The 27,297-nt window shown below is 41.5% G+C and overlaps 1 protein-coding gene across 6 annotated transcripts; it reads right to left on the bottom strand.

Moving 5' to 3' along the window:
* Nucleotides 1-223: 223 nt before the first annotated feature.
* PRUNE1 (prune exopolyphosphatase 1) lies at nucleotides 224-27,236 on the bottom strand. 6 transcript variants are annotated; one of them, XM_081307028.1, is made up of 9 exons: nucleotides 25,734-27,231; nucleotides 18,310-18,340; nucleotides 17,052-17,144; nucleotides 15,687-15,889; nucleotides 11,269-11,453; nucleotides 9,483-9,641; nucleotides 8,498-8,592; nucleotides 5,626-5,784; nucleotides 238-2,186 (listed from the first exon to the last, which is right to left on the bottom strand). In XM_081307028.1, exons 3-9 carry the CDS (start codon nucleotides 17,088-17,090, stop codon nucleotides 1,758-1,760), a joined length of 1,269 nt encoding a protein of 422 aa, XP_081163154.1. In that variant the 5' UTR covers nucleotides 17,091-17,144; nucleotides 18,310-18,340; nucleotides 25,734-27,231; the 3' UTR covers nucleotides 238-1,757. The 6 variants fall into 6 exon arrangements, with proteins under 6 accessions (XP_081163156.1, XP_081163155.1, XP_081163154.1 ...); XM_081307026.1 differs by having other exon boundaries at nucleotides 18,310-18,343; nucleotides 25,734-27,230; XM_081307027.1 differs by lacking the exon at nucleotides 25,734-27,231 and adding an exon at nucleotides 24,842-24,923 and having other exon boundaries at nucleotides 18,310-18,343.
* Between the last annotated feature and the right edge of the window lie 61 nt (nucleotides 27,237-27,297).

Here is a 27,297-nt window from a genome sequence, read left to right as displayed (position 1 = left end):
ACTAAAAAATAAATATTAAAAAAAAAATTCTCTCTCTCTCTCCTCTCTCACTCTCTCTTAAAAAAAAATAAATAAATAAAATAAATAAAAAAATTTCAAAAGGGCTGAGTGGGGAATGCCCTGGGTTCAATCCCCAGTACAATTAAAAAAAAAAAAAAAAGAGGAGACAACAAGTACAGTAGGAAGAAAGGAGATGAATCTGTAGGAAGCTAAAACAATTATTAAATTTGAAGGGGAAAGCCTTGTTATAGTTGTAAAAAGAGACAATAAGACCCCAAAGAGGAAAAAAGTCTTTAATATTTAACAAAATGCAAAATAAAGTACCTAAATTACAAAACATAAATTCCTTTGGTTCAGTGATCACACCACTATTTTTACCTTCCAAATGGCTATAGGCTTCATATCCTTAAACTGAACTCAGAGTGCCCTGTCACACTAGAAGAGGTCATGCCAAAACCATCATGTACCCCACTGTTTGGTGAAAATGCTGGCAACTTACATGGGGTAGGCAAAAGGAGGAGTGGGTTGATCTGAAGATAAAAAGGAGACTCTACACATGCAGAACAAGTCAGTGGGCAGGAACTTTTTGCTGGGTCACTATGATATGTATGAATTACATCCCTGTACATGCTACATGAGGCTAACTCCCTTGGTACAATCACACATAAATACAATCCAGTGACCCTGAGCATTCCCAGGGAAAACAAAAGAAAAATACAGAGAAGAGGAGAGAGAAAGGATGGTAGCAAGCAGCACATTACAGAAGACCAGGGAACATCTAGTCTAAACCCTGTTTTACAGATGGGGAAAATGAGACCTAGAAGTACAGTGTCTTGCCAAGATTCACAATTTATGGCAGTATCAGAACTCCATGCTTTCTTTTAACATGAACAAAAAGAGAACAAGATGGACAAGAAATTCATAGACCCACTAAAGCAAAGGAGAGACCCAGAGTTCTCATTCCACTTCTGCCATCTTTAGGGAAAGTGTCTATGAGGTCTTAGGACCTTCCTCGGTGCCTCCTGAATGCTAAAAAAAAAAAGTAGGTGTCTTCAGTGAGTTTTCAAGATTCCTGTGGCTCTGGAACAGAAGGATCTAAAGAAAAAGAGCCAGGCCACCTAATCAGGACAGATGATAATGGCCTCCAACTTGTTCCCAAATTAAGACCTAAAACAGTCACAATAAGCTCAAAATAGAAATTTAGTCATCTCTGAAACACACACCATCACCTAATGGGTGGGCAGAAAGAAGAGTCACAGAGTTGAAATCTGCTGAAGGCTAAAAACTGAAATAAATTTCCTAAGCACACTCTTTTCTATCTAGCTTAAAACAGGTCTTCAATAAACACTGAATGAATAAGTGAATTCATGCAGAGAATGAACATTTGGTTCCATGACAGATATTGGTTCTGTTCAAGATCCTTACTGAGGGTTATTTTAGGGTCTATATTCTTCTTATCCCTCTCTGCTAAGACAGTGGGTATATCACATTATGCCCTGACAAATGAAGAGGAAAGCCAGTGCAGATTTAAATAATAAAATTAAATAATACAGCTTGTTGGATAGAGACTGAGGGAAAGGCAGAAAGCCATTAGTGAATCAGCTACTTTTTTTCCCTTCTTTCTCCTCCCATTATGAGAGCAGTACACCAGATCCTAGAGCAATGAACACATGACTGCTGAAATCTCCAAACATCTCAAAACATGCATTTGAGGTGGGTCAAGCAACCTCTCCCATTATCTCTTCCTTTCCCAAGAGTTACTTATTTGACAGGGAGGCAGTGGTAGACTGGGACAGTGAGATCTGACTGCACTTCTCAAAGACTGCCTCAGCCGAGAGCTTAGGCAGCCCCTGATCCAGAGGGCACTCATCCACCAAGCTGTTCATGGGTGTGGGGGGCAGTGGAGGATCCTCCTCATCTTGACTTAGTCCAGAAATCAGAGCGTGGCCTGCCCTGTCCAAATCCTTGTCCACCTGTTCCCTGGACACACCCACTGTCTCAGGCTGCCCTGAAGGTATCTTTGTGGAGTCAAAATATGTTGACAGGGCTTCCTGGAGCAGAGGCAGAAGTGTCTTTCGAGAGACCTGGGTATTGCCTTGAAGATAGGCTTGGAGGTTAGGGTGGGTGTTTGGGACAGGGGTCAGCTTCAGAGGTGGGGAATGAGAGCGTTCCAGGACTTCACAGATCTACAGAAGAGACAAGAATGGGAAACAATATATAATGTGGTATAGCAAAGGGCTGAAGCTTCTAAGTGAGATGCTTGCAACAGAGAAAAAAATTAATTACATCATTTAGACTTCAATTTTACTGCTTGCAATAAAAAATATTTCTAACATACACAGTATTTTATTTATTTATTTATTTTAAATATTTATTTTTTAGTTTTCAGTGGACACAATATCTTTATTTTATTTTTATGTGGTACTGAGGATCGAACCCAGCACCCTATGCATGCCAGGCAGGCACGCTACTGCTTGAGCCACATTCCCAGCCCTACACAGTATTTTAGAAACAGAACATTTTAGATCACATATATCATTTCGCTCCTCATTAATGAGGAAACCAAAGCAAAATCATGTGAATGCTGGTAGGTTCTGAACCAGAATCCAGAATCCCTGTTTTTACTGTAGTTGTTGCCAACACACTTGAACTCTGTCCTTAGCTAAATGGGATTAGCCCCTATTCAGAGATCTGGGGAATGACTGAGTAGAACAAAACAAGGGTGGAAAACAGACAGAGCACAGAGTATGGCCACTTAGAATTATCTCATTTAATACAACTACCTCATAAGATCTGTATTTCTGGGGCTGGGGATATGATTCAGTAGTATAGCACTTGCTTAGTATGTACAAGGCCCTGCAACACACACACACACAAAACAAGATTGGTATTACAATTACCCTCACTTAGGGGTAGAGAAATTGAGACTTAGGAAGATTAGGCAACCTGCCTAAGATCATGGTTTGTATGAAGCAAAAATTACAATTGAATCAGGTTTATCACCAAAGCCAGTGTTCAAATCAATATACTAACCCTAACATAGGAGGAAGAAAGGCAGTTACAGGGCAGATTATGAAAAGGGGACTGTTTCTCAACACAGAGGCATCCTGGGCAATGGGAAAAGTCATCAAACATCTGCATGGCTTCAACCCCAGCACCACAAATAAATAAATAAATAAAAATAAAAATAATAAAGATCCATTGACAACTAAAAAGAACAAAGAATGGCAGAGAGGGGACTAGATTTCAGAAGGTAGAAGTGTATTTCTTATAACCAAAGCACATTTTCCCTCATGACATCATTGGTAAAAGCCACCAAGTTGTGAGCACTTACTCCAAGCCAAGCAATGTATTTTATGTATGATATTATGTTAATGGCCATATCAAACTAACCAGTAGGTGCTGTTATGCTATTTACAGACTCAGAAGTCAATTGACTTGCCTTAACTCAAAGGGCCAATAAGTGATAAACTTTGGACAGAAAAGCACATCTACTTGATCAAAAACAAAAACAAACAAACAAAAACTAGTTCTTGTAGGGTGTGATGTACACACCTGTAATCCCAGCTACTTAGGAGGCTGAGGCAGGAGGATCCCAAGTTCAAAGCCAGCCTCAACAACTTAGTAAGACCCTGTCACAAAACAAGATAAAATTAAAGGCTGGGAATATAGCTCAGTGGCAGAGCACTTATCTAGCATGTGTAAGTCCCAGGATGTAAGATAGAAAAACAGAGCTGGGTATGGTGATACAGGCCTGTAATCCCAGCAATCTTGGAGGCTGATGCAGGAGGATCACAAGTTTGAAGCCAGATTTAGCAATTTAGTGAGGCCCTTAAGCAACCAGTGAGACCCTGTCTCGAAATAAAAAACAAAAAGGGCTAGGGGGGCTGGGGATGTGGCTCAAGTGGTAGCGCGCTCGCCTGGCATACGTGCGGCCCGGGTTCGATCCTCAGCACCACATACAAACAAAGATGTTGTGTCCGCTGAAAACTAAGAAATAAATATATTCTCTCTCTCTCTCTCTCTCTCTCCTCTCTCCTCTCTCTTAAAAAAAAAAAAGTAAGGGAGGGAAGAAGTTAAATTGTTGTTCAATTGTTGAAGTTAAATTGTTGTTCAGTTATTGTGAAACTATTTAAAAAAAAAAAAAAAAAAAGGGCTAGGGATGTGGCTCAGTTGTAAAGTGCCCCTGGGTTCAATCCCTGGTATCAAAAAGGAGAGAGAGGGAAGGAGGGAGGCTGTGAGGAATGAATGAATGACTGGAGATTTAACCCAAGAGTACTTTACCACTGACAGACATATCATAGCCCTTTATTTATTTATTTTGAGATAGACCCCACTGAACTGCTGAGGCTAGACTCAAATTCGCGATCATGGGGCTCAGGATGTGGTTCAAGTGGTAGCGCGCTCGCCTGGCATGGGTGAGGCACTGGGTTCCATCCTCAGTACTACATAAAAATAAAAAGAGGGGCTAGGGATGTGGCTCAAGTGGTAGCACACTTGCCTAACATGTACGGGGCGCTGGGTTCGATCCTCAGCACCACATAAAAATAAAATAAAGATGTTGGGTCCACCGAAAACTAAAAACTAAATATTAAAAAAAAAGATATTGTGTCCATCTAAAAACTAAAAAAAAAAAAAAAAAAAAGATCCTCCTGCCTCAGCCTCCCAAGTTGCTGGGATTACAGGTGTCTACCACTGTGCTCAATTCCCAGATATACCTTTTTTTTTTTAAAGTTGTACATGAACACAATACCTTTGCTTTATTTATTTATTTTTATGTGGTGCTGAGGATCGAACCCAGGGCCTCGCATGTGCTAGGCGAGCGCTCTACCACTGAGCCACAACCCCAGCCCCCAGTTATACGTTTTGTAACAAAGGATTATCTAGAGAGTCTTCCAGTTCAGAGCTATAGAACATATATATCTTTAGAGATCCTCGCATAGTCCAGGTAACATGTCCCTAGACAGCCTTTAAAATTTTCCTCTAAGCTAATCAGTAACCAACAGGAATAGAAAGGGGAGGAATTGGAAAAGGTAGCCAAATGGAAGATAGGAAAGAGAATAAACCTGGTCCTTGATCACTTCACCAGACTGAACATAACACAGATTAATCCCTGCATGGTAAGCAGTAGACAAGGTTTCTCTCTGGTGTTTCTTTCTTTTGTCCTCCTCGCCCCACCCCACCCACCACTGCTGGGGATGGAACCCAGTGCCTCACACAAGCAAGGCCAGTACTCTACCACTGAGCTACATACCACCTCTTCCCACATTGTGTTTCTGTTAAAGCAACAGAGCAGAAAAGAACTGATTTTCTAGAGGTGAAGAATTAATGATTAAACCAAGAATCAAGTTCTAACTCCAGATTTATAACATTTCCTTCTAATCACATTTCAAGATCCTTCTAAACAGGAACTGTGTCTCTAATTCTCTTTGGAGCCCCCTTTCGCAACAAGAATATTCACAAATATAGAGTTTAGTAAAAAGCAGAGAAAGGAAGTTCTAGAAAGAGTCAAAGAGTCACTGTGAAAAGGCAAGAACTAAGGACAGCCTTCCAGTGCAGAGCCATGGAACGTGGAGAACATATGGGCAAGTGCTGGGAGGACCTCAAGTTAGGGCAGGGACTCACCATCATTTGAAGGGCCACATGGGGGCAGAAAATAGCCAACTGTCGCACTGGCTCATTATGAGCGTTGAAAAAGATAGTCATGGCGACCAGGGCATCATAGCTGTGAGCCTGGCAGAAAGCACTGAGATCTGCAAGCAGGTTGGGCCTCTGCAGAAAGGCCTGAAAGAGAAAAAACGGAGAGGGATGAGAGCTACAGCTTGACCCTTCTTGTCAACATCAATGAAAAATCCTTATGAAGGATTTCTTTGCCTGTTAACTCATGACTTGTGCTCCATTAAAAAGGTACCTACTATTCAGTATATACACATGCTGGGAGGCAGAGAGAAAGAATGGGTAATAAAGGCTTTGGTTTAAGACAGAATTAGTTTGAAAATAATCTCTATTACCTATATGATCAAGGAGACAACATTGCCAAACATATTTGTTTTTGGAAAATTAAAACAAGAAGCCAGGTGCAATGGCACAAGCCTGCTATCCCAGTGGCTCAAGAGGCTGAGGCAGGAGGATCTCTCGAGTTCAAGGCCAGCCTCAGCAACTGAGTAAGACCCTGTCTCAAAATTTTAAAATAAAACGGACTGGGGATGTAGCTCAGTGATACTGCAAGCCTTAGCTTCAAATCCCAGTACCAAATAAATAAAATAATTTTTAAAAATTTTTATATTTTTAATAAAGGTATTGTGTTCATTTACAACTAAAAAAAATTTTAAGAATATTCACAGATATACAGTTTAGTAAAAAGCAGAAAAGGGAAGTTCTAGAAAGAGTCAAAAAGCCACTGTGTAAAGGCAAGAACTAAGGAGAGCCTTCCAGTTCAGAGTCATGGAATAATGAAAGGGTCTGGGGTTGTGGCTCAGTGGTAGAGCACTCGCCTAGAGCATGCAAGGCTGTGGGTTTGATCCTCAGCACCATATAAAAATAAATAAATAAAATAAAAGTTATTGTATCCAACTACAGCTAAAACAAAATATTTTTTAAAATTTTAATATTTTTAGTTGTAAATGAACACAATACCTTTATTTTTATTTATTTATTATTATGTGGTGCTGAGGTTTGAACCCAACGCCTCACACATGCCAGGCAAGTGTTCTACCACTGAGCTACAACCCCAGCCCCCAAACAAAAATTTTTAAAAAGAGCTGGGAAGGGCTGGGGTTGTGGTTCAGTGGTAGAGTACTCACCTGGCACGTTTGAGGCACTGGGTTAGATCCTCAGCACCACATAAAAATAAATAAATACAATAAAGTTATTGTGTCTAACTACAACTAAAATATATTTTAAAAAAAGAGCTGGGGATGAAGTTCCAGTGGTAGAGTGTCCCTGGGTTCCAACTCTAGTACCATAAAACAAACAAAAGAAAACCACCCACCATTATTAAAGTTACATTCTGCCACTCATTCAACAAAATTAACTGTTTGAGACGTGATCTCAAAACAAAACAAAATGAACTAAGGACATATCTTAGTGGAGGAATGCTTGCTTAGCATAAGCAAGGCTTTATATTCAATCCCAGTACCTGCCTCCACACAAATTAACTGTTACAGATTTTTTTTATTGTTATTTTTGGGTTTTTCTCCTTTTTTTTAACATTTTTTTTCACTTGTCAATAGATATTTTATTTATTTATATGTAGTGGTGAGAATCGAACCCAGTGCCTCACACATGCCAGACAAGTGCGCTAATGCTGAGCTGCAACCCCAGCCCATTTTGGGGTTTGTTTGAGATAGGGTCTCACTATGTTGCCCAGGCAGGCCTTGATCTCTTGGGTCAAGTAATCCTCCCACATCAGCCTTCCAAGGGTCAGGAACTACAAGTGTGTGCCACCAATGCCCAATTGGAGATTTTTTGAGCCTGGGGATATTATTTCAGTTTGGGTGGTCAGGGAAAACCTCTCAAAACAGGACACATGTGAGCTGAGGTATGAATGATAAGCAGCAGCAAAGAGAAAACCAAGTTCAAAGAGCCAGAGTTGAGAATAAACTTAACAGTCTGGGGAAAGAAAAGAGAAAGAAAACCATTGTGGCAGACAAATAGGGCCTTGTAAGTCAAAGGAAGGCTGGCAGATTTTATTTGAAGTACAATGAAGGGGTCTGGGGTTGTGGCTCAGTGGTAGAGCACTCACCTAGCATATGCGAGGCTGTGGGTTGGACCCTCAGCTCCATGAAACCAGGGCCTTATAGGTCCTAGGCAAGTACTACACCACTGAGCTATATCCCTAGCTCTTCTATTTATTATTTTGAGATAGGCTGTCACTGAGATGCCCAGGTTGGCCTGGACCTTGTGATCTTCCTCATGCTTCAGTTACCTGAACAGCTGAAATTAAAGGATGTGCCACCAAGCCCAACTTAATTTATGTATTAAAAAGATCTGACGCTGGGGTTGTGGCTCAGCAGTGGAGTGCTCACCTAGCACATTCGAGGCCCTGGGCTCAATTCTCAGCACCACATAAAAAATATAAATTAAAAAAAAAAAAAATCACTCTCATTCTCGTTGCTATGGGAAAAATGGTTTTTAAGGATGCAAAAGTGGAGGCAGAGAAGCTAGTATATGGGCTATTACAGAGTACAGTGAGAGGTGATGAATTATGAGGGTCACAGAAATAATAGAATTGAGTAGACGGGCACAGAGATATAGACAATACAGAGGTGAACCAGTAATGAGGAGCAGAAGAGAAACAGGGGAAGAAGGGGAAGGAAAGGAGAGGTAATGAGGAATGAAACTGATCTAAATATGTTCTATGTGGGTATAAATGTCGCATGAATCCCACTATAGTGTATAATCATAATGCACCAATTAAAAAAATAAATGAGGGAGCAAAGTTACATATATAATTTAAAGTTTTCCCTTCCCATCAACATCTGCAACTTGGTCTTACCTCCAGATCCATGTATACTGCACTAATGGCCACTTTGGTACCTTGCCTATGGATGGTCTTCTGGTCCTTTCTCAGTATCTGTTCAGTGGTCAGCCCTAAAAAGTGGATGTAAGACTATGAGTCAAACAGGGAACCCAAGGTCCTAACACCAGGAAGATGAGGACGAGAAAGAAAAAAAAAAAACATACCCTCTCTTAGGGGCAATGAACAGAGGAGATCAATGAAAATTTACCCCCCCCCCCCCACCGCGGATTTTCCCCTTTTTTGTACTGTTTTAACTTTCTAAAAGTACATGTGGAGTTTGGTGTTGTGGTACATGCCTATCATCTCAGCTATTTGGAAAGTGAGGCACAAGATTTTTGTCTGGAATACACAGACACCCTGACTCAAATAAATAAGATCACTCTAAATAAATAAACAAATGGATAAATAAAAGTATTTGTAGGGGGCTGGGGTTGTGGCTAAGTGAGAGAGTACTTGCTTAGCATGAGTGAGGCACTGGATTTGATCCTGAGCACCACATAAAAATAAAGGAAAAAGTACAAGGCAGACAGTGTTTAAAACAAACATGTAGTACTTTTCATTCTTTCCTTACATCTTTTGTTCTCCTTTTTTACATCAGGTAGTAGTTGAGTAGAAGATGATAGAGGTTTTTTTTAGTTCTCTTCCTTTGTCCTTTGTATATTCATTCTAAATGTTTCTTCTGCCTCTCTATCCAATTATATAGCTTTTGCTCTGATAATTTACTTTCCCTCAGTAGACTATTCCTCCTCATTCTTCCTAAGATCCAGGATAAAACATTCCAATAAGTGATTGATCAGTTCATGATCATATTAATATGATGCCTCATTTCTCTCTGGTATAAAGTGTAAATTCTTATGCATGCTCTGGAATTGTTTTGATTGCATTCACGAATACAATGAAAAAAGCTTGCCCACTTGCTTTCTCATGTAGGAGGTAGAGAATTCAGCTTGACACTTCATACCTGATACATCAAACTTTGCCTTTTGTAGGGAATCAAAAATGTCATTTCTCTTAGGCAGATCTGGGAAGAGGGCCTCCAGTTTCTCCACATATTCACTGTCCTTTGGGGTTGCCTTTCCAATTTTAATGTCCATGTTGACACAGTCCAAGATGATGGTTCCTATTGAGAAGGGGGATGGCAGAACTTAAGTCATGTGACCTCCATTCACAACCACCAGAACACATATAACCTTCAAACCAAATGGGCACAATACAGAGGAGACTTGCAGAGCAAACTCACTGAAAATAAAACAAGAAACTGGGACTATGTTGTAAGATTTCCGGATTCCAGGCAGGGAAATAGAGAAAAAGTGGAAAGGAAGCCTGAATATCTCAATCCTTGGAGATGCTGCAACCTTGTTACAGAGAGGACATCTTTTTCTTTTTGGTTTGGGGGGTACTAGAAAATGAATCCAGGGGCACTTAACCACTGAATCACATCCCCACTCACCCACCCTTTTTTTCTATTTTTTTTTTAAGATTTTTGTTTTAGTTGTAGTTGGACACAATACCTTTATTTTATTTTTTTATTATTTTTTTTAAAAGAGAGAGAGAGAGAATTTTTAATATTTATTTTTTAGTTCTCGGCAGACACAACATCCTTGTTTGTATGTGGTGCTGAGGATCAAACCGGGCCACACGCATGCCGGGCGAGCGCGCTACCGTTTGAGCCACATCCCCAGCCCTTATTTTTTTAAAATATTTTTTAGTTGTTGATGGACCTTTATTTTATTTATTTATATGTGGTGCTGAGAATTGAACCCAGTGCTTCACATGCACGAGGCAAGTGCTCTACCACTAAGCTACAACTCCAGCCCCCTTTATTTTTATGTGATGCTAAGGATCGAACCCAGTGCCCTACACGTGCTAGACAAGCACTCTACCACTGAATCCCATCTATTTTTTATTTTGAGACAGGGTCTCACTAAGTTGCTTAGGGCCTTGCCATATTGCTGGGACTGTTTTTTTTTTTTTTTTTAGCTTTTGGTGGACACAACATCTTTGTTTGTATGTGGTGCTGAGGATCGAACCCGGGCCGCACGCATGCCAGGCGAGCGCGCTACCACTTGAGCCACATCCCTAGCCCACTGGGACTGGTTTCAAACTGTGATCTTCCTGCCTCGGCCTCCTGAGCTGCTGGGATTATAGTGTGTACCACACATACCCAGCCCTTGGACATCTCTTCGGTAGCCGAATCTCATCAAAGAATTTTGAAGCTGAAATGAGAGTGTAGTCTAACTCTTTTTTTTTTAGTTGAAGATGGACATAATACCTTTATTTTATTAATTATTTTTAATGTGGTGCTATGGATTGAACCCAAGTACAAGGCAAGTACTCCACCACTGAGCTACAACCCTAGGCCCTCTCTTTTTTTTTTTTTAATAAATAGAGAAAATGAAAATAAAAAAGGTTATGAGATTTGCTCCAGGACACATGCCTATTTTCTAGTGGAACTGGTATAAGAATCCATTTTCTGCTTATTTGGCTAGTACTCCTTCCATTAAATACCACAAATAGGAAGCGTCAAGGTTTGCTGCCCTGTGATTCCTTTCTACTTTCTCCAACAAAACATCTCACAGGCCTTTAAATGCCTAATTGTTCCCTAAAATAATTCCATCCTCTGGTATGAACTGAATGGTTTTGAGAGCATATATGGTTAGACTGGAAGAGTCCAGATTTTCCCACTCTCCCTTCTTTGGGTTGGGAATAGAGAAACTAGTCAGGTCTCAGCACCAAACCACCCTTACCATGCAGAAGGGCTGCAGTTTGCCTGTCTAAGATCTCTGGTGCCCCCTGCAGGATTCTCTCAGCCACCAGGGTAGCACAGGACCCCACAAGCTCAACAGAGACATGGCAAAGAGGGCAGTGTTTCTGCTCCATGGGTCGATGGTCAAGCACCTCTACTATGGCCTCTTCTAGAGCTGCATCACTTCTGTAGAAGGGGGAGGGTATGGGAAAAGAGAAAGAAAGATAGGTTATCAAATTGTGGATGTGTAACCGACGTGATTCTGCAATCTGCATTTGGGGTAAAATTGGGGGGTTCATAACCCACTTCAATCTAATGTATGAAATATGATATGTCAAGAGCTTTGTAATGTTGTGAACAACCAATAAAAAAAAAAGAAAAAAGAAAAAAAAGAAAGATAGGTTATCTATCTTCAAAACCCTCACACCAAAGGAAAGTGCAGATATCTTAGGCTAACAAGTAGACCTGTAGTCACTCCTATTCTGCCTCATTTCTCTCCATTCTTTTCTTTAATGTCATATCTGAAGGGATATTTAAATAGCATGTAAGTGAATTATGTGAAGTATCTGCTGCAAATAGCTTGCCCACATATTTGTTGTACATTTTTTCTTTTTTGGGGGGAGGGTATAATGGAGATTAAACCTAAGGGCTTAACCACTGAGCTGTACCCCCAGTCTTTTTTATTTTTTTATTTTGAGACAGAGTCTTGCTAAGTTCCTGAGGCTGGCCTCAAACCTGCAATCCTCCTATCTCAGGCTCCTAAATTGCTGGGATTACAGGCATGTGCCACCATGCCTGGATCCAACTGACATTTGATACTCAACATTAAAATCTTGCCTGTTTCTCAATTCCCTCAATACTCAAGTTCCACACAGGTGACCAGGTCCTAGGGCTTCTCTTCATGCCTTCCTTTCCAGCCCTCAGATATTGTCTTGTTCTAGGCCCTCCACAGCTTTCATCTGGACTACTTCAACAGCCTCTTAACCAAACACCAGCTAAAGGCCCTCGTAAGCTATTCTTCACAAAGCTACCTGAATTTAAAGTAAAAAAGCAAATTTGATTGCCAGGACCTAGAGTATATATATATATATATATAACTATATATATATAACTATATATATAGTTTCCCACTGCCTAAATCAGTCTAATTCCCCCTGCCTACCTCTTTAGTCTTATCTTTTCCCACATTCTCCTTTTCCCTCCTATTTTATGCTCTGGCTGTGCAAAATAAATTTCATTTTCCCTAACTCACCATGCTACTTCGTACCTGCCTGGCTTTGCTCCTATTAATTACTTCTTCTGCCTGGAACACTTCCTAACGCCTTCCCTCCTTATTCAGGGAGCAAACACCTGAGATCAGGGGTCAATTCTGCTACAAAACCTTTCCTGATGCCCTCAATTCCCTTCTAGTATAATGAATAATTCCATCCTTCATGTACCTACTGTCCCTAGAATGAAAATCACTTGTTTCCAACACCCATTATAATGATCTATTTACCCAATTTCCTCTTCCTGACTGTAAGCTTCATGAGAAGGGAACCCTGTCTTACTTTCATCCTCTAACTAAGAGTTTATTAATGCATGAATGCATAGCTCATCCATGCTATCAGGCTTTGTCATTTTCTGCTACAACTACAGGATGCTCAAGGAAAAAAATCATACATTTTAAAGGCCAGAGAACGTGATTCAGTGGTGGAGCACTTGCCTAGTACATGTGAGACCCTGGGTTCCATCCCCAGCACCACAAAAAACCCAAAATACATCCCCCCCCCCCCCCCCGCCAGGTACCAGGGATTGAACTCAGGGGCACTCAACCACTGAGCCACATCCCCAGCCCCATTTTTGTATTTAGAGACAGAGTCTCACTGAGTTGCTTAGAGCTTCACCATTGCTTGTTGAGAGCCACAGCCAAAGGGGCCCCAACAAACTTCCAGCTGCCAGCAACCAGCTGCCAGCTGATGATTGGCTCACAGCGGCCCCAGCAACATCTAGCTGATTGGCTCCTCTGCGGTGATGTTCATTGGGCTGTTTCCCTGCCCTTCAGACTGCCGGCTGATGATTGGCTCACAGCAGCCCCAGCAACATCTAGCTGATTGGCTCCTCTGCGGTGATGTTCATTGGGCTGTTTCCCTGCCCTTCAGACTGCCAGCTGATGATTGGCTCACAGCGGCCCCAGCAACATCTAGCTGAATGGCTCCTCCACGGAGCTGCTCATTGGGGGACTTCTTTGGCTCCGCCCACACAACCCAGCCAATCGGGCCTCAAGACCAGGAGGATTGTGGGAGGTGGTGAGGGTTGTGTGGGGGTGAGAGGCTTGTGGGAAGCCGGTGGTGGCAGTTGGGCTCTGAGGGGTTTTTCCTGAGGAGCGGTTTTGTTTGGCGTTTGTAGTTCTAAAAATAAAGTTAGTTTCTTTTGACAAGTGGCTCCTGAATTGTGCCCAGCCAGACTGCGGCAATTGCTGAGGATGGCTTTGAACTCGTGAGCCTTCTGTCTCAGGCTCCCGAGCTGTTGGAATTACAAGAGTGTGCCACTGTGCCCAGCCCAAAATACATTTTAAGATTAGCAGGAGTCAGACAGACTTAGGCAAATCTCATACCCATGTTATGTTTTTGGCAATTTTTTTCCAATCTTAAATTAGGGGTTGGAATTATTATAGAAGTACACATTTTTCAAATACACTCAAATGAGACATTTATAGACTTTACCATGTTATTCTGAAGTTACCATGAATTTATGTAGGAATTACGGTCACTTACTAACTTTTTAAAAATTAAAAACATAGTTCCAACAATTTTTTAAAGGCCTATATTATAATAAATCTGCCACAAAATCTTGCAATGATGATACCAAAGGCAGATTTAAATGACCTTTGAGTTATTCTTTAGTTTGAGCTCAAAATGTTCCTATTTCTCTGCTTTGTTTCTTTTTCCATGATAATAAAAACTGAATGTTTTTTAGCTTTAGAATGTGTTACGTCATTTGAATTAAGTTTGACTATACTTTGGCTTTGGAGATAAAACGTTTCAAATAGACACTGGTACTTTTTGGACTTGATAGCTGAAGATTCTAAAATGCATGTTTTATGCAGTTAAGTTTTAACTGGTCAGGAAAATTTTATGTAACCAGCAATAGTTACTTTATTTTTTGTATGAATTTTGTTTAGGCTGCAATGTTTAGCTTTTGTTAACTCCTTACTCTTGCTGTCTTAAGTTCATTACTATGTTTAGTGGCATACTTGCCAAGATATTTAGCATGTAAAAAGCAGGGTTTTGATTTTTTTTTTTAACAGCTTCATATTGAAGCTGAGACTTATATAAACAAGTTGAATGGCAGGCCTGGTATGCTGTATCTTGTTACAAAAAGCTGTTGCCAGAATCTTAGTAAATATAATGTTTTAAAAGCTTGTTGTCTTTGTATGTTAATAACAAATTATAATGAGTTAAATTTAAGTGAGAGTTTTATCACTGCTCTTTCTGTGTCATATTTTACTAAGATTTTGTGCCTCATATCTTCTGCTGAATTATTAGGAATGTTAAAAGGAATTGATAAATCACTTTCACTTTACATTTTTATATAATCAAGTAATATGAAATATAATTTGATGTACAGTTTTGCCTGTTACAGGGGGTATGCTAATTATAGTGGCATATGCACAGAACATTTTGGCATGACGAGGCTGAATAAATAGCTATTTTACTTAAAAATAAATAAATAAATAAATAAATAATTTTTCCCCCTGGTAGTTGTAGATGAATAGCATAGCACACCTTTATTTTATTTATTTATTTATTTATTTTAAGAGAGATAGAATTTAATATTTATTTTTTAGTTTTCAGTGGACACAACATCTTTATTTTATTTCTATGTGGTGCTGAGGATCGAACCCAGCACCCCACGCATGCCAGGTGAGCACGCTACTGCTTGAACCACATCCCCAGCCCCATATTTTATTTGTTTATTTTTATGCAGTGCTAAGGATCCAACTCACTGCCTTACCTGTGCCAGGCAAATATTCTGCCAGAGTTATAGCCCCAGCTCTGTTATATGTCTTTATGCTATAAACAAACATATAACTGGAGAACTGACATTATTTCCTGTTGAATTTCTGTATCAAATATGACCAATCAGGGCTGGGGATGTGGCTCAAGCGGTAGCGCGCTCACCTGGCATGCGTGCAGCCCGGGTTCGATCCTCAGCACCACATACAAAGATGTTGTGTACGCCGAAAACTAAAAAATAAATATTAAAAAAAAAAAAAAATTCTCTCTCTCACTCACTCTCTCTTAAAAAAAAAAAATGACCAATCAGTTATAATTAATCTTTAAGATCACTAAAAGCAAAGACTCTTCCTTTATTTATATCTCATTCATCAGAGTCCAATGTGGTACATAAGTATGAATTTAATTTCCACCTACTTACTTGGGTAAGACATGATGGTCAACAAGGATGAGGGTAAGTTGGCCAGCCTGGTGCAATGCATGGAGATCAATCTCGTCCCGAAAAATCAAGATAGTTTCGGGAATTTGAATCTTCTGAAGGAAGAAGACATTGTCACCTCGTAGAGGTAGCTCAGAACGTTTTATATTTAAAACTGGTATAAAGACTTCCTCAGCTTCATTCGTCTGAATAGAAAAGTGAAAAGAAGGTATCACAAGTTTTGGGATAGGAAAAAGTACAAAGATTGGGCTGAGGTTGTAGTGCAGTAGTACAGCATGTACTTAGCATGCATGAGGCCCTGGGTTCAATCCCCAACACAAAGGGAACAAAAGTAACAAGACAATTGGAACCAAAGGAGACATGATCTTGAATAAGCTACTACCTTTCTCAAAGTTACAATTACCTACTCCATAAAAATAAAAGGATGCTTTTTTAGTTTTTAGGTGGTAAGGATTGAATTAAGGCCCTGCACATGTTAGCATGTGCTCTATCACTAGTTTGTACCACCATTCCCAAAAGATGGCTCTTGCCCTCCCTCCTTCTTGGTTATAACATGAAAGCCAATAAGGCAACTCATAGTAAAGAGCTAGTTCTAGATGCAATGCCACAGAGAAAAAAAAAAACATTTTTTTTCAATCCTTAAGAGTTTTCCTGGGCTGGGTGCGGTGGTGCACACCTGTAATCCCAGTGGCTCGGGAGGCTGAGACAAGAGAATTGCGAGTTCAAAGCCAGCCTCAGCTAAAGCAAGGAGCTAAGCAACTCAGTGAGACCCTGTCTCTAAATAAAATACAAAATAGGGCTGGGGATGTGACTCAGTGGTTGAGTGCCCCTGAGTTCAATTCCCAGTACCCACCCTGAAAAAAAAAAAAAAAAAAGTTAGCTGGGCAAGAAGAATACACACTGGATGACTGACACCCCTAAGGAACTCAATAATAATTTGAATATTGCTTTATGGTTTACATATCCCTCAAAACTTATTCACCAGCCAGGCACACTGGCAAATGCCTGTAATCAGGAAGCTGACAGGAGGATCACGAGTTCAAAGCCAACCTCAGCAACTTAGTGAGGCCCTAAGCAACTTAGCAAGACCCTGTCTCTAAATAAAATATGAAAAGGACTGGGGTTGCTCAGTGGTTAAAAAGTGCCTGTGGGTTCAATCCCCAGTTAAAAAAAAATAATTTATTTACCCATTTTCTTCCCCTCACAATAACACTGAAAAGTATGGTGACATGAGACTCAGCAAAGTTAAGGGATTTAACTTACATAAGACGAAATGCTGGTAAATAGCGGAGCTGGTCTTGAATTTAAATTTTTTCATTCTAAGGGGCTCTGTTCCTAGGTACTCACCTTTGTCAGATAAAAAGCTAGAGCAAGAGCAGACACCATGGAGTCCAAGTCACAGGCTTCATTTCCCAGTACAACATGTAGATGTCTGGACTCCTGGAGAGGAAAGAGAGGTGGAAACTGACAAAAGCATCTCCATCTTTCTCCATTTACCTATACACGTCCATTTACTGACCTTCACAGAGGAGGGTGAGACACAAAATCTCCTGGGTCCTCACTTTATGGATGAAGAGATGAGCAGAAGTTCTGTTTATCTAAGCTTTAAGCATTCCACACACATCCAGTGGGTGCAAAAGTGCTCCTTCCTGACTAGTAAACTGTTTTCTTGAATGTTAACTTACAGAAGAACAGTGAATAATTCTGATTTCTTATGCTTCAAAAGTATAACATTAGGGTAGATAATATAGAGAGAGTTTGCCACTCTCTGCCTCCAGTTTTAAAATAGAGAAAATGACCCTTATACTTCTAAATCAAGAGAATAGGTGAAGAGGCTTTGAAAATAAGGTAAAAATAAGATCAAGTCCATTATCCAGTTGTCCAGATAAACTATGCCTGCCCTGAGAAGTCCCAATGATAACTATATATAACTGACATCTCTCACAACCCAAAATGCAGATTCAGATTAAAGCAAGAACAGCTGCTACTGCTGGAACTTTTATTTTTAAAGCATTGAAAAGTCCAGCTGCTGATAAGAACTGCTAGGAGCAAAGGATAGCTACTATTATTAAACTTGTTCTTCTCCATCTGTTTAGTAATCAGTTTTAAATACAACACACTTAGACTACAGTGCCTATAATAGCAAAGACAGGGTTCTTTTTTTTGGCTTTGCTTTTATTAAATGTTTATTGAGTGTGTCAAGCATTATTCTAACATATTTACATGCATTAACTAACCATTTAGTTCTCAAAACAACCCAATGAGGCACATACTTAAAGAGTTATTATTTTAGCCAGGCATGGTGGTATAAGCCTGTAATGTGTTATTTGGAGGGCTCAGGCAGGAAGATTATAAGTTTGAGGCCAGAATGAGCAACTTAGAGAGATGCTTTCTCAAAATAAAAAATAAATAAATAAATAAATGAAAAGAGATGGAAATGTAGCTCAGCAGTACAGTTCTTGCCTAGTATACACCAGACCCTGGTTCAATCTCAGTACCACAAACACAAAAAATATTATTGTTTTATTCTAAGAATGACCATTATGTTGGGTGAAATAAAAACATAAAGCTTATGACTTAGTTTAGGGCACAATAATTCTCTTACCAGTTTATTTTTGAACTTCTATCTCACTCTGCTTCTGAGAGGATGAGATGAGAGAGACAAAATAAGACATACTAGTTATAGCAGGATTTCTTAATTTTGGTATTACTGTTATTTCGGACTGGCCTACTTCAAGATTATGGAAGCCTCTCATCACTAATCATTATTTTGATTTGATATAAATCAAAACCAGTAAGATTTACCTCTTCCCAGATAGAAGGGATATTATCAAAAAGGCAAATAATTAACATGCTGGTCAGGATGCTGGTGGGGAATGTAAATCAGTACAGTCATCATCGAAAGCCATATGGAGGTTCCTCAAAAACTCAGAGATTGAACTACCAATGATCCAGTAATCCCACAACTCAAATCAGTATATCAGAGACATCTGTTAATTGCATGTTTATTGCAACACTATTCACAATAGTAGCCGAGATATGGAATCGACCTAAGTATACATTCACAGATGAATGGATAAAAAAAAGTACTGTGAAAAAAAAAAGAAGAAGAAAGGAGAGAGGGAATGAAATGTGGGGCTAGGGATGTAGCTAAGTAGTAGGAGGGAAGGAAAAGAGGGAGCAAAAAAAGGAAGAGGAAGGAAGGTTGGGTAAGTGGGGCTGGGGATGTGGCTCCCTAATACAGTGCTTGCCTAGCATGCATGAGGCCCTGGGTTTAGTCCCCAGCACCACAAAAAAAAAAAAAAAAAAAAAAAAAAGTGGTAAAAAAGAATGAAATTGTCCATTTGCAGCAACATGGACAGAACTGGAAGATATTATATTACATGAACTATGTCAAGCACAGCAAGACAAATACCACATATTCTCACCTATATATGGAAGCAAAAAAGTTGACCTCAAAGAAAGAGAGTAGATCTCAGATCCTGAGATGGGGAGAGAGGATGGTTAACAGGTAAAGGGATACAGTCAGATACACAGGAGGAGTAACCTCTAAAGTTCTGTAGCACAGTAGGATAACTATTTTGATAAAAATTATTTAAATATTTCAAAATAGCCAGTAGTGAGCATTTTGAATATTTCCAACATAAAGAAATGACGGCATATAAAAGGACCTAGGTTTGATCCCCAGCACCACAAAAAAGAAAAAAAAAAGGATAGAGGGTAGCACGTAGCACAGTTGTAGAGTGCTCGCACGGTTATGTGCAAGACTGTAGGTTCAATCCCTAGCAGCAAAAAAAGAGATGATAAATATCCGAGAGAGAAATAATGGATTATGTACATGTATTACAATATCATACTCTACCCAAAAAATATGTACAATTATTTTGTCTCAAAAAAAAAAGTGTGGTGGTGCATGCCTGTAAACCCAGCAACCTGAGAGGCTGAGGTGGGAGGATTGTGAGTCCAAAGCTAGCCTCAGTAACTTAGTGAAGTCCTAAGAAACTCAAAGACCCTGTCTCTAAATAAAATTTTTAAAAAGGGCTGGGGATGGGATGTGGTTCAATGGTTAAGTATCCCTGGGTTCAATTCCCAGTACACAAAAAAAAAACACCTGTGGCATGATAGTGCATGTTGATAATCCCCAGCAGCAACTTAGGAAGCTTAGGTATGAGGATCACTAGTTCAAGGCCAGCCTCAGCAACTTAGCAAGGTCCTAAGCAACTCAGGAGACCCTGTCTCAAAAAAAGGGTGGAGGGCTGGGGATGTGGCTCAAGTGGTAGCATGCTTGCCTAGCATGCGTGAAGCACGGGGTTCAATTCTCAGCACCACATAAAAATAAAATAAAGATATTGTGTCCACCTAAAACTAAAAAATAAATATAAAAAAAAGGGTGGAGATAAATCCCCAGTACCAAAATGTGTGTGTGTGTATTGCCAAGGCCCATTCATATTGATAACACTATGAAGGAGTGAGTCTTTTAACATTAAATCCTTCGCCAAAGCAATAAGAGAATTCTGTACCCCAAGACCCCAGTCCTATGACTCCTTTGACTTACAATTCCTACTCCTTATACTAGAGTAGATTCCTTTGTTTCCTACAAACCATGAACTTCCCAGATGACTCTGGACCAAAGTGACAGCAAAACACTTGGGATCAAGTGACTACAGAGATAACTTGCTCACTGAAGCAGTAAAAGGGCTCCTATGTTTTCTAGAAGGGGAACTACATAAACTACATAAAACATTGCTGGGTACAAGGTGGTCCTCAAAGAACCTTTCCAAACTCTTTTACAATAGTGCAGCTTCCCTGTAAGTGGCAACTGAATCAGGATCAGTCAGATCCCTGGCATGAAATCAAGACAAAGAAAAGCAGAAAGCAGGAACCAAATACAACTTCACAGTTCTTAAGTGAAGAAATGATCTCCAGAGCAAGGTGAATAAGTAACCCTTTGAGCTCAGTCCAGCCCAGACAGCAACCAAAAGAAATGAATACAAATGGATACTCAGGAACTTGTGGCACATCTTGGAACTGGAGTGAGCAAGGGAGGTGGTAGAATTCTTTTCTCCATCATCACCCACCATTACCCAAGTCCAGCTGGACTATTCACCACCCCCAAACCATGATGTGCACATTCCCCACTCTGCCCTTTCTTTGCACTATTTGTTCTCTAAAAGAAGAACTGCCACTTGAAAAGATCATAAACTCTGGTTGAATCCCAGCTGTTTCTACTGTTTCTAGTGGGACTCTGGCTTCTCTAAGCCTCATTTTCCTATGTAAAAGTGAGGATAACGTGGTAACCAAGTTCATGAAGTGCCTACTCTGTAAATACTAAAGACATACTCGGTTCCATTTCTTCTTTCTTTACTCCTCCCTGTCCATGCCAGTTCTACTTACATGCCCCCTTTCTCTGGGAAGCCTTCCTTACCATTCAGACCAAAGCAATCCTCTCTCTCAAACACTCCAGTTTCCAGCACTGTGGTTCTTAGATGGAACATAACTTCTATGGTAAAGGGCTTACTGTCCACTTCTCCCATCCCTGTACTGAGGACTTAACACAGCAGGGCTCAACTACAGAACCACATCCCAGCTCTTTTTATTTCTTGAGACTGAGTCTCTATAAATTGACCAGGTTGACTTTGAACTTGTAATTCTCCAGCCTCAGCCATCAGAGTTGCTGGGATAACAGATGTCCAAAATCCTATCTGGTTCACTTTTGGGTGGCTGTGTATCCCCCCTAATCCTTAACATAGTTTAAGAGCTAGGAGACTATATACTTTGTTATTCACATGAGGGACAATTCTCAGAACAAAAAGGAGTGCCAGGAACAGTGGTACATGCCTATAATCCTGACTTGGAAGGCTGAGGCAGGAGTATTGCAAGTTCCAGGCCAGCCTCAGCAATTTAGAAAGACCCTCAGCAATTCTGACTGTCTCAAAATAAAAAATTAAAAGGGGGAGCTGGGATTGTGACTCAGTGGTAGAACACTCGCCTAGCACATGCGAGGACCTGAGTTCAATCCTCAGCACCACATAAAGATAAATAAAATAAAGGTACTGTCTTCAACTACAACTAAGAAACAAATATTTAAAAATTAAAAGGACTGGGATTACATAGCTCAATAGTAAAGTGCCCTGGGTTCAATCCCTAGTATCTTAAAAAAAAAAAAAAGAAAAAGAGGGCTGGGGATGTGGCTCAAGCGGTAGCGCGCTCGCCTGGCATGCGTGAGGCCCGGGTTCCATCCTCAGCACCACATACAAACAAAGATGTTGTGTCCGCCGAGAAGTAAAAAATAAATATTAAAAATTCTCTCTCGCTCTCTCTCTCACTCTCTCTTAAAAAAAAAAAAAAGAAAAAGAAAAAAAAGAAAGCAGGTACTCTCAATGAGTTTTCTCTTAGCTTGGAAAAATTAAGACTATCTGGCCAAAATAGGTAGATGGCAGTCCAACTTATAGTGATCATTCTATTCTTCTTTTTTCTTTTGTGTACCAGGGATTAAACTCAAGGGCACTCAACCACTGAGCCACACCTCCAGCCCTTTTTTCTATTTTATTTAGAGACAGGTGTGGTAGGCCACCACCTCATGTGACCAGCAGACAGGGTCTTGCTGAGTTACTTAGGACCTCACTAAATTGCTGAAGGCTGGCTTTGAACTCTCAATGCTCCTGCCTCAGCCTCCAGAGACACAGGGATTATAGGCATGCACCACCACACCCAGCTCTCCTCTTCATTTAGGAAAAATCTATGAAACTTCAGGCCCATCCTCCATCAGCTCAAAGCACAGGCCAAACAGCCTTAGTTTTCTGACCATCACATGGAGAATTCAAGAAAACTATAGTTTATAGTTTATATTTAACAGTATGAAAAAAACTCAAGCTACAAATGGAAGAAATACAATCTGAGAACACAGTATAAACTTTTTTTTTCCTTAAAAATAAAATAAAAAAGACTCATTAAGTTTAAATGACTCATCCTGGTTTTTTGTTGTTGTTTTTTTGTGTGTGTGTGTGTGTGTATGTGTGGCCTCAAAGGGAGTAGAAAGGGGATTTAGGGCTGGCAAAGTAAACCACTTCTCTTCTGAAGCTGAATATGATCTGATAAGTACTCTAAAAAAGTTAATGAGGGAGGAAAACACACAAACAAAAAAACAAAACAGAACCAGAGACAAACCCTCCCAGCAGAGCAAAATGGGACTGATACTGATATCAGGATTACAAATTTCTTTTTTTTTTTTCTGGTGCTGGAAATTGAACCCAGGGCCTTCTGCATGCGAGGCAAGCACTCTACCAACTGAGCTATATCCCCAGCCCCAGGACTACAAATTTCTTTTCTTCTTTTGTTTAAGAGCTTTTTTAAAAAATATTTTGTTGTATTTGTTGTAGTTGGACACAATACCTTTACTTCATTTATTCATTTTTATGTGATGCTGAGTATGGAACCCAGCGCCCCACACCTGCTAGGTGAGCGCTCTACCACTGAGCCACAACCTCAGCCCCAGAAAGAGCTTTTTTTTCCTTTTTTTTCTATAACTTTATTTTTTTTTAAATATTTATTTTTTAGTTGTAGTTGGACACAATACTTTTATTTTATTTATTATATGTGGTGCTGAGGATCGAACTCAGGGCCTCGCACGTGCTAGGCTAGCACTCTACCACTGAGCCACAACCCCAGCCCTATAACTTTATTTTATTAACTTATTTTTATGTGGTGCTGAGGATCAAACCCAGTGCCTCACACATGCTAGGCAAGCACTCTACCACTGAGCCACAACCGAAGCCAGGACTACAAATTTCTAAAGACAGCCAGCCAGCCACTCCTGATTCCTGCCTCATACCTGAGAAGTATACACAATTCCTTATCAAAAACTTCTGGAGCTTTTTTTCCTAGATTAGTCACCTGAATGTGACTGCAGTCCCACCCTGAAGAAAGATTTCTCTCTCCTAGAAGTGAAAGATGTCATCTGAATAGGACATTTAGTTAAACAGGATTTCTCAGTACATCCTATTGTCACTGTGGTAGAACCTACAGAAAATTTTTGTTATCAAGCTAAAAATATGGTATCAGTGCAGTGGTGCATACATGTAATCCCAGTGGCTCTGGAGGCTGAGGCAGGAGGACCACAAGTTTGAGACCAGCCTCAGCAACTTAGGGAGGCTCTACACAACTTAGCGAGATCCTGTCTCAAAAATTAAAAAGGGCTAGGGATGTAGAATCCCTAGTACCAAAAGTAATTAGATAAGTAAAATTAAAAAATGGATCAACAGGAGACTTGGCTGGATTATCAACTATCTCTATCCTGTGCAAAAGCCAAGCATTCACAATTTCCTGAGAAGTGATATTTAAACTATCACTTAACAGAAACATTCAAACTTAACAGTGTGCCTGTCTAAATATGCCTTTCTTTATATAAGAAATATATATTCCTGGGTGGCCCCAGGAAATAGATGGGAAGAAAAGAAGAAAAGGGATCTTCATCTTCTTCATTTCATATTCTTTTTGTACTTAGTACCATATAATCAAAAGCAATGTAAACCTCAGGCATCTGCCAGTAGGTCGTGTAAGCAGTTTACTCTCTGTTGTTCTTATTTTCTCCTTTCTCTAAGACCTGTCCAAGCTTGGCGCCGCTGACAGTTCTAAGATACAATCTCACCTTTAACAGCTCACAGTTTGGAAAGCTCTAGATCTTGATCTTTGGGAGATGAATGCAGAGAAAAAAAGCCAGGATACCAGGAATATTGGGGAGGGACAAGTTTTTTCCCAGCTTTATAATGCTGTAGAGATATACGGCTACGGGGAGGGGCCTGGGGAAGGGAGATGCGGGAAAGCAGATGCCTGCAAAAACATGTTTTTAGGTTCAAAGGCTGTTCATCAAACATTGGCAGAGAGCAGTCATTTGAGTTACTGGAGGAAAAAAACCATCCACTTACAATGGTGGCACAAAAACTCTGCATTAGTCTTCCAGTAAGAATTGGTTCCAAATTGCCTTATGCATTTAAACACTTTTTCCCAAATATGTTTTTCACAAGGAAAAATTCAGGATAAGAGAACATTCATTTAACCCACATGAGGAATTGGGTGACTTTTAGGTATGTTAAAGATCAGAATGTACTGCCCAGGGGAATTCGTAGAGTTTAAGATACCTTGGCCAGGTGTGGTGGCACACGCCTGTAATCCCAGCGGCTCGGAGGCTGAGGCAGGAGGATCGAAGTTCAAAGCCAGCCTCAGCGAGGCACTAAGCAACTCAGTGAGACCCTGTCTCTAAATAAAATACAAAATAGGGCTCGGGTGTGGCTCAGTGGTCGAGTGCCCCCGAGTTCAGTCCCTGGTTACCCCTCAACCAAAAAAAAAAAAAAAAAAAGATATCTTCAAGGGAGACGTGCTCAGCCTCGTGTGTGTTTCTCCAGGCGGCCCCGGTGGCCGCCGGTCGTTTCTGTCTGGCTAGCTTTTTGCTGCTGCTGGGAACAAGAGCCTGATGCGGCATGGCAGTCAACAGGGCTGGGAGGGCCCACCGGCCGGGGGCACCCACCCGGAGTCCCGCAGTCGTGCTGGGGCCCACGCCTTCAAGCCTCCCGAGACTCGCGCACGTTAAGCCAGACGCCGCGGCAGAGGGCGGCCGAGCCGACGCGCCGGGTCCCACGTCGGGCTTACACCGGGGGAAGCCAACACCCGACGCCGCCGGCACCGGCGTCCGCAGCCCGCGAGGCGGAGCGGCGAGAGGCCCTGGCACTCGTCTCGGGCGGGCGGGTGGCGCAGGGCCCGGCGGCAGCAGGCCCGGGAGTCCGACCAGAGCCGGACCAGGACTCGGCTCCGCGCTCCCGGCGGGCCGCGAAGGACGGGGACCCCGAATCGGGGCCCGGGAGCGGCCTCCTGCATGAGCTGGTGTTTGCTCCCCACGCTCCAAGCCTAGCCAGACCCCGGTCCCTCTCGCCACTCGGAGACCCCCGCACACGGCCCGTCTGCGCTCTCCACACCCTACCCGTCCACGCTTCCCGGACCCCATCCTCGTTCCTCAGCCAGACAGGGATCCGTTACCTGCAGAGCAGCTCGACAACCCTGCAGGTAGTCCTCCATGGTGAAGTCCAAGGTGCGCCACCGCCCCTCGCGGAGGAGCGGTTACCCAGCGTGTGTACCCCACCCAGGACTCAAAGGCCAGAGGCCAGAGTCAGTAGGCGGGACTCGAACCCGCCAAACAGAGACTCGGCCTCCGACCCCGAGAGGAAGTGCGTAACCCGGCGATCCCGGAGGCCGACACCGCCCCGCCTCCCCCCCCCAACCAGCGCCCAGAGACTCAAGGGACGTCCCTCCGGAAGGGGAGGGGCGCGGCGCAAGGCGTCCTGGGAAACGTAGTCCAGAAACTCCGAGATGACCCCAACAATTGAGGGAAGGAGAATTTTCTCAAGTGATTTGACACACAAATGTGTATGCGTCATAGTCACTCATCTTTTAGCATCTGAACTCACTCTTCCAGAGGTGGCTAAGTATAGCATCTTTCCATATATTACACCAAGCATCTGGCTGACGTTTTAAATTATAACATGGAAAACGGCTCTCCGTCTTCCTTTCTCAAATTTTCCCTTTCACCAAATTGACCCGTTGCCGCCGATTTTGTGGTTGTCCATGCTAGAAAAGCATTAGGATAATCTTTGACACCTCTTCTTTACTTAATACCTACAGTCTTGCCAACTCCTGCTTCCTTTAAAACTCTACAGCCTCACCCCGCGCGGTGGCGCATGCCTGTAATCCCAGCGGTTCAGGAGGCTGAGGCAGGAGGATCCGGAGTTCAAAGCCAGCCTCAGCAAAGCCCAGGCGCTAAGCAACTCAGTGAGACCCTGTCTCTAAATAAATAGGGATGTGGCTCAGTGGTCTAGTGCCCCTGAGTTTAATCCCCATACCCGCCCCCGCCAAAAACAAACAAACAAACAAAAAAAAAAACTATACAGCTTCACAAGAAATTCATTCCTTTCGTGGACTGTTGTAACCTTGGCTCTCTGCTCCTAGCCTCCCTCCTTGTTCCAACTGCTGTTTGGCTTTCAGACTTGCCTGAAGTCTCAGCCTGTGGCGGCTGTGTAACTAGAGTTCAGAGGGTCCTTCAGAATGTACAGCGAGGTTCCAACTTCCCTTAATAACTGCCACTTTCCAGACCCAGGGTATGCAGAGTACTGCCAAGAAAAGGTTCCCCTCATGATCCGATGTTCCTTTAAAAAACAAACAAACAAACAAAAAAAAAAAAAAACAAGTATTGAACCCAGGGGTGCTTTATCACTAATCCACATCTCCAGCCCTTTTAAAATGTTTTCAATCTTGAGACTTGAGACAGGGTCTCTATCTATTGGTTAGGGCCTATGTTGGCCAGGCTGGCCTCAAACTTGCCATTTTTCTACTTAAGTCTCCCTTGTTGCTGGGATTATAGCGTGATCCACCACACTTGCCTCTGTACCCTCATTTATTAATCTATGTCTTTATTTCCTACCTCCAGCCTCACCCAGCTTTTCCTCTTCCCTGAGCTGGAAGATGAGAGGAGGTGACGTCTAGGAAGCTGAGGCTTGTAGGAAACAAGAACCAGCACACAGGCCCTTGTATCTCCTCTTACTCTACT

Source organism: Spermophilus citellus (genome assembly GCF_964194105.1).
Source record: "Spermophilus citellus genome assembly, chromosome: 9".
In the NCBI taxonomy this organism is placed as follows: Eukaryota; Metazoa; Chordata; class Mammalia; order Rodentia; family Sciuridae; genus Spermophilus; species Spermophilus citellus.
Note: the sequence above shows the minus strand (reverse complement) of the source record. Positions and strands in the feature narration are given on the sequence as shown.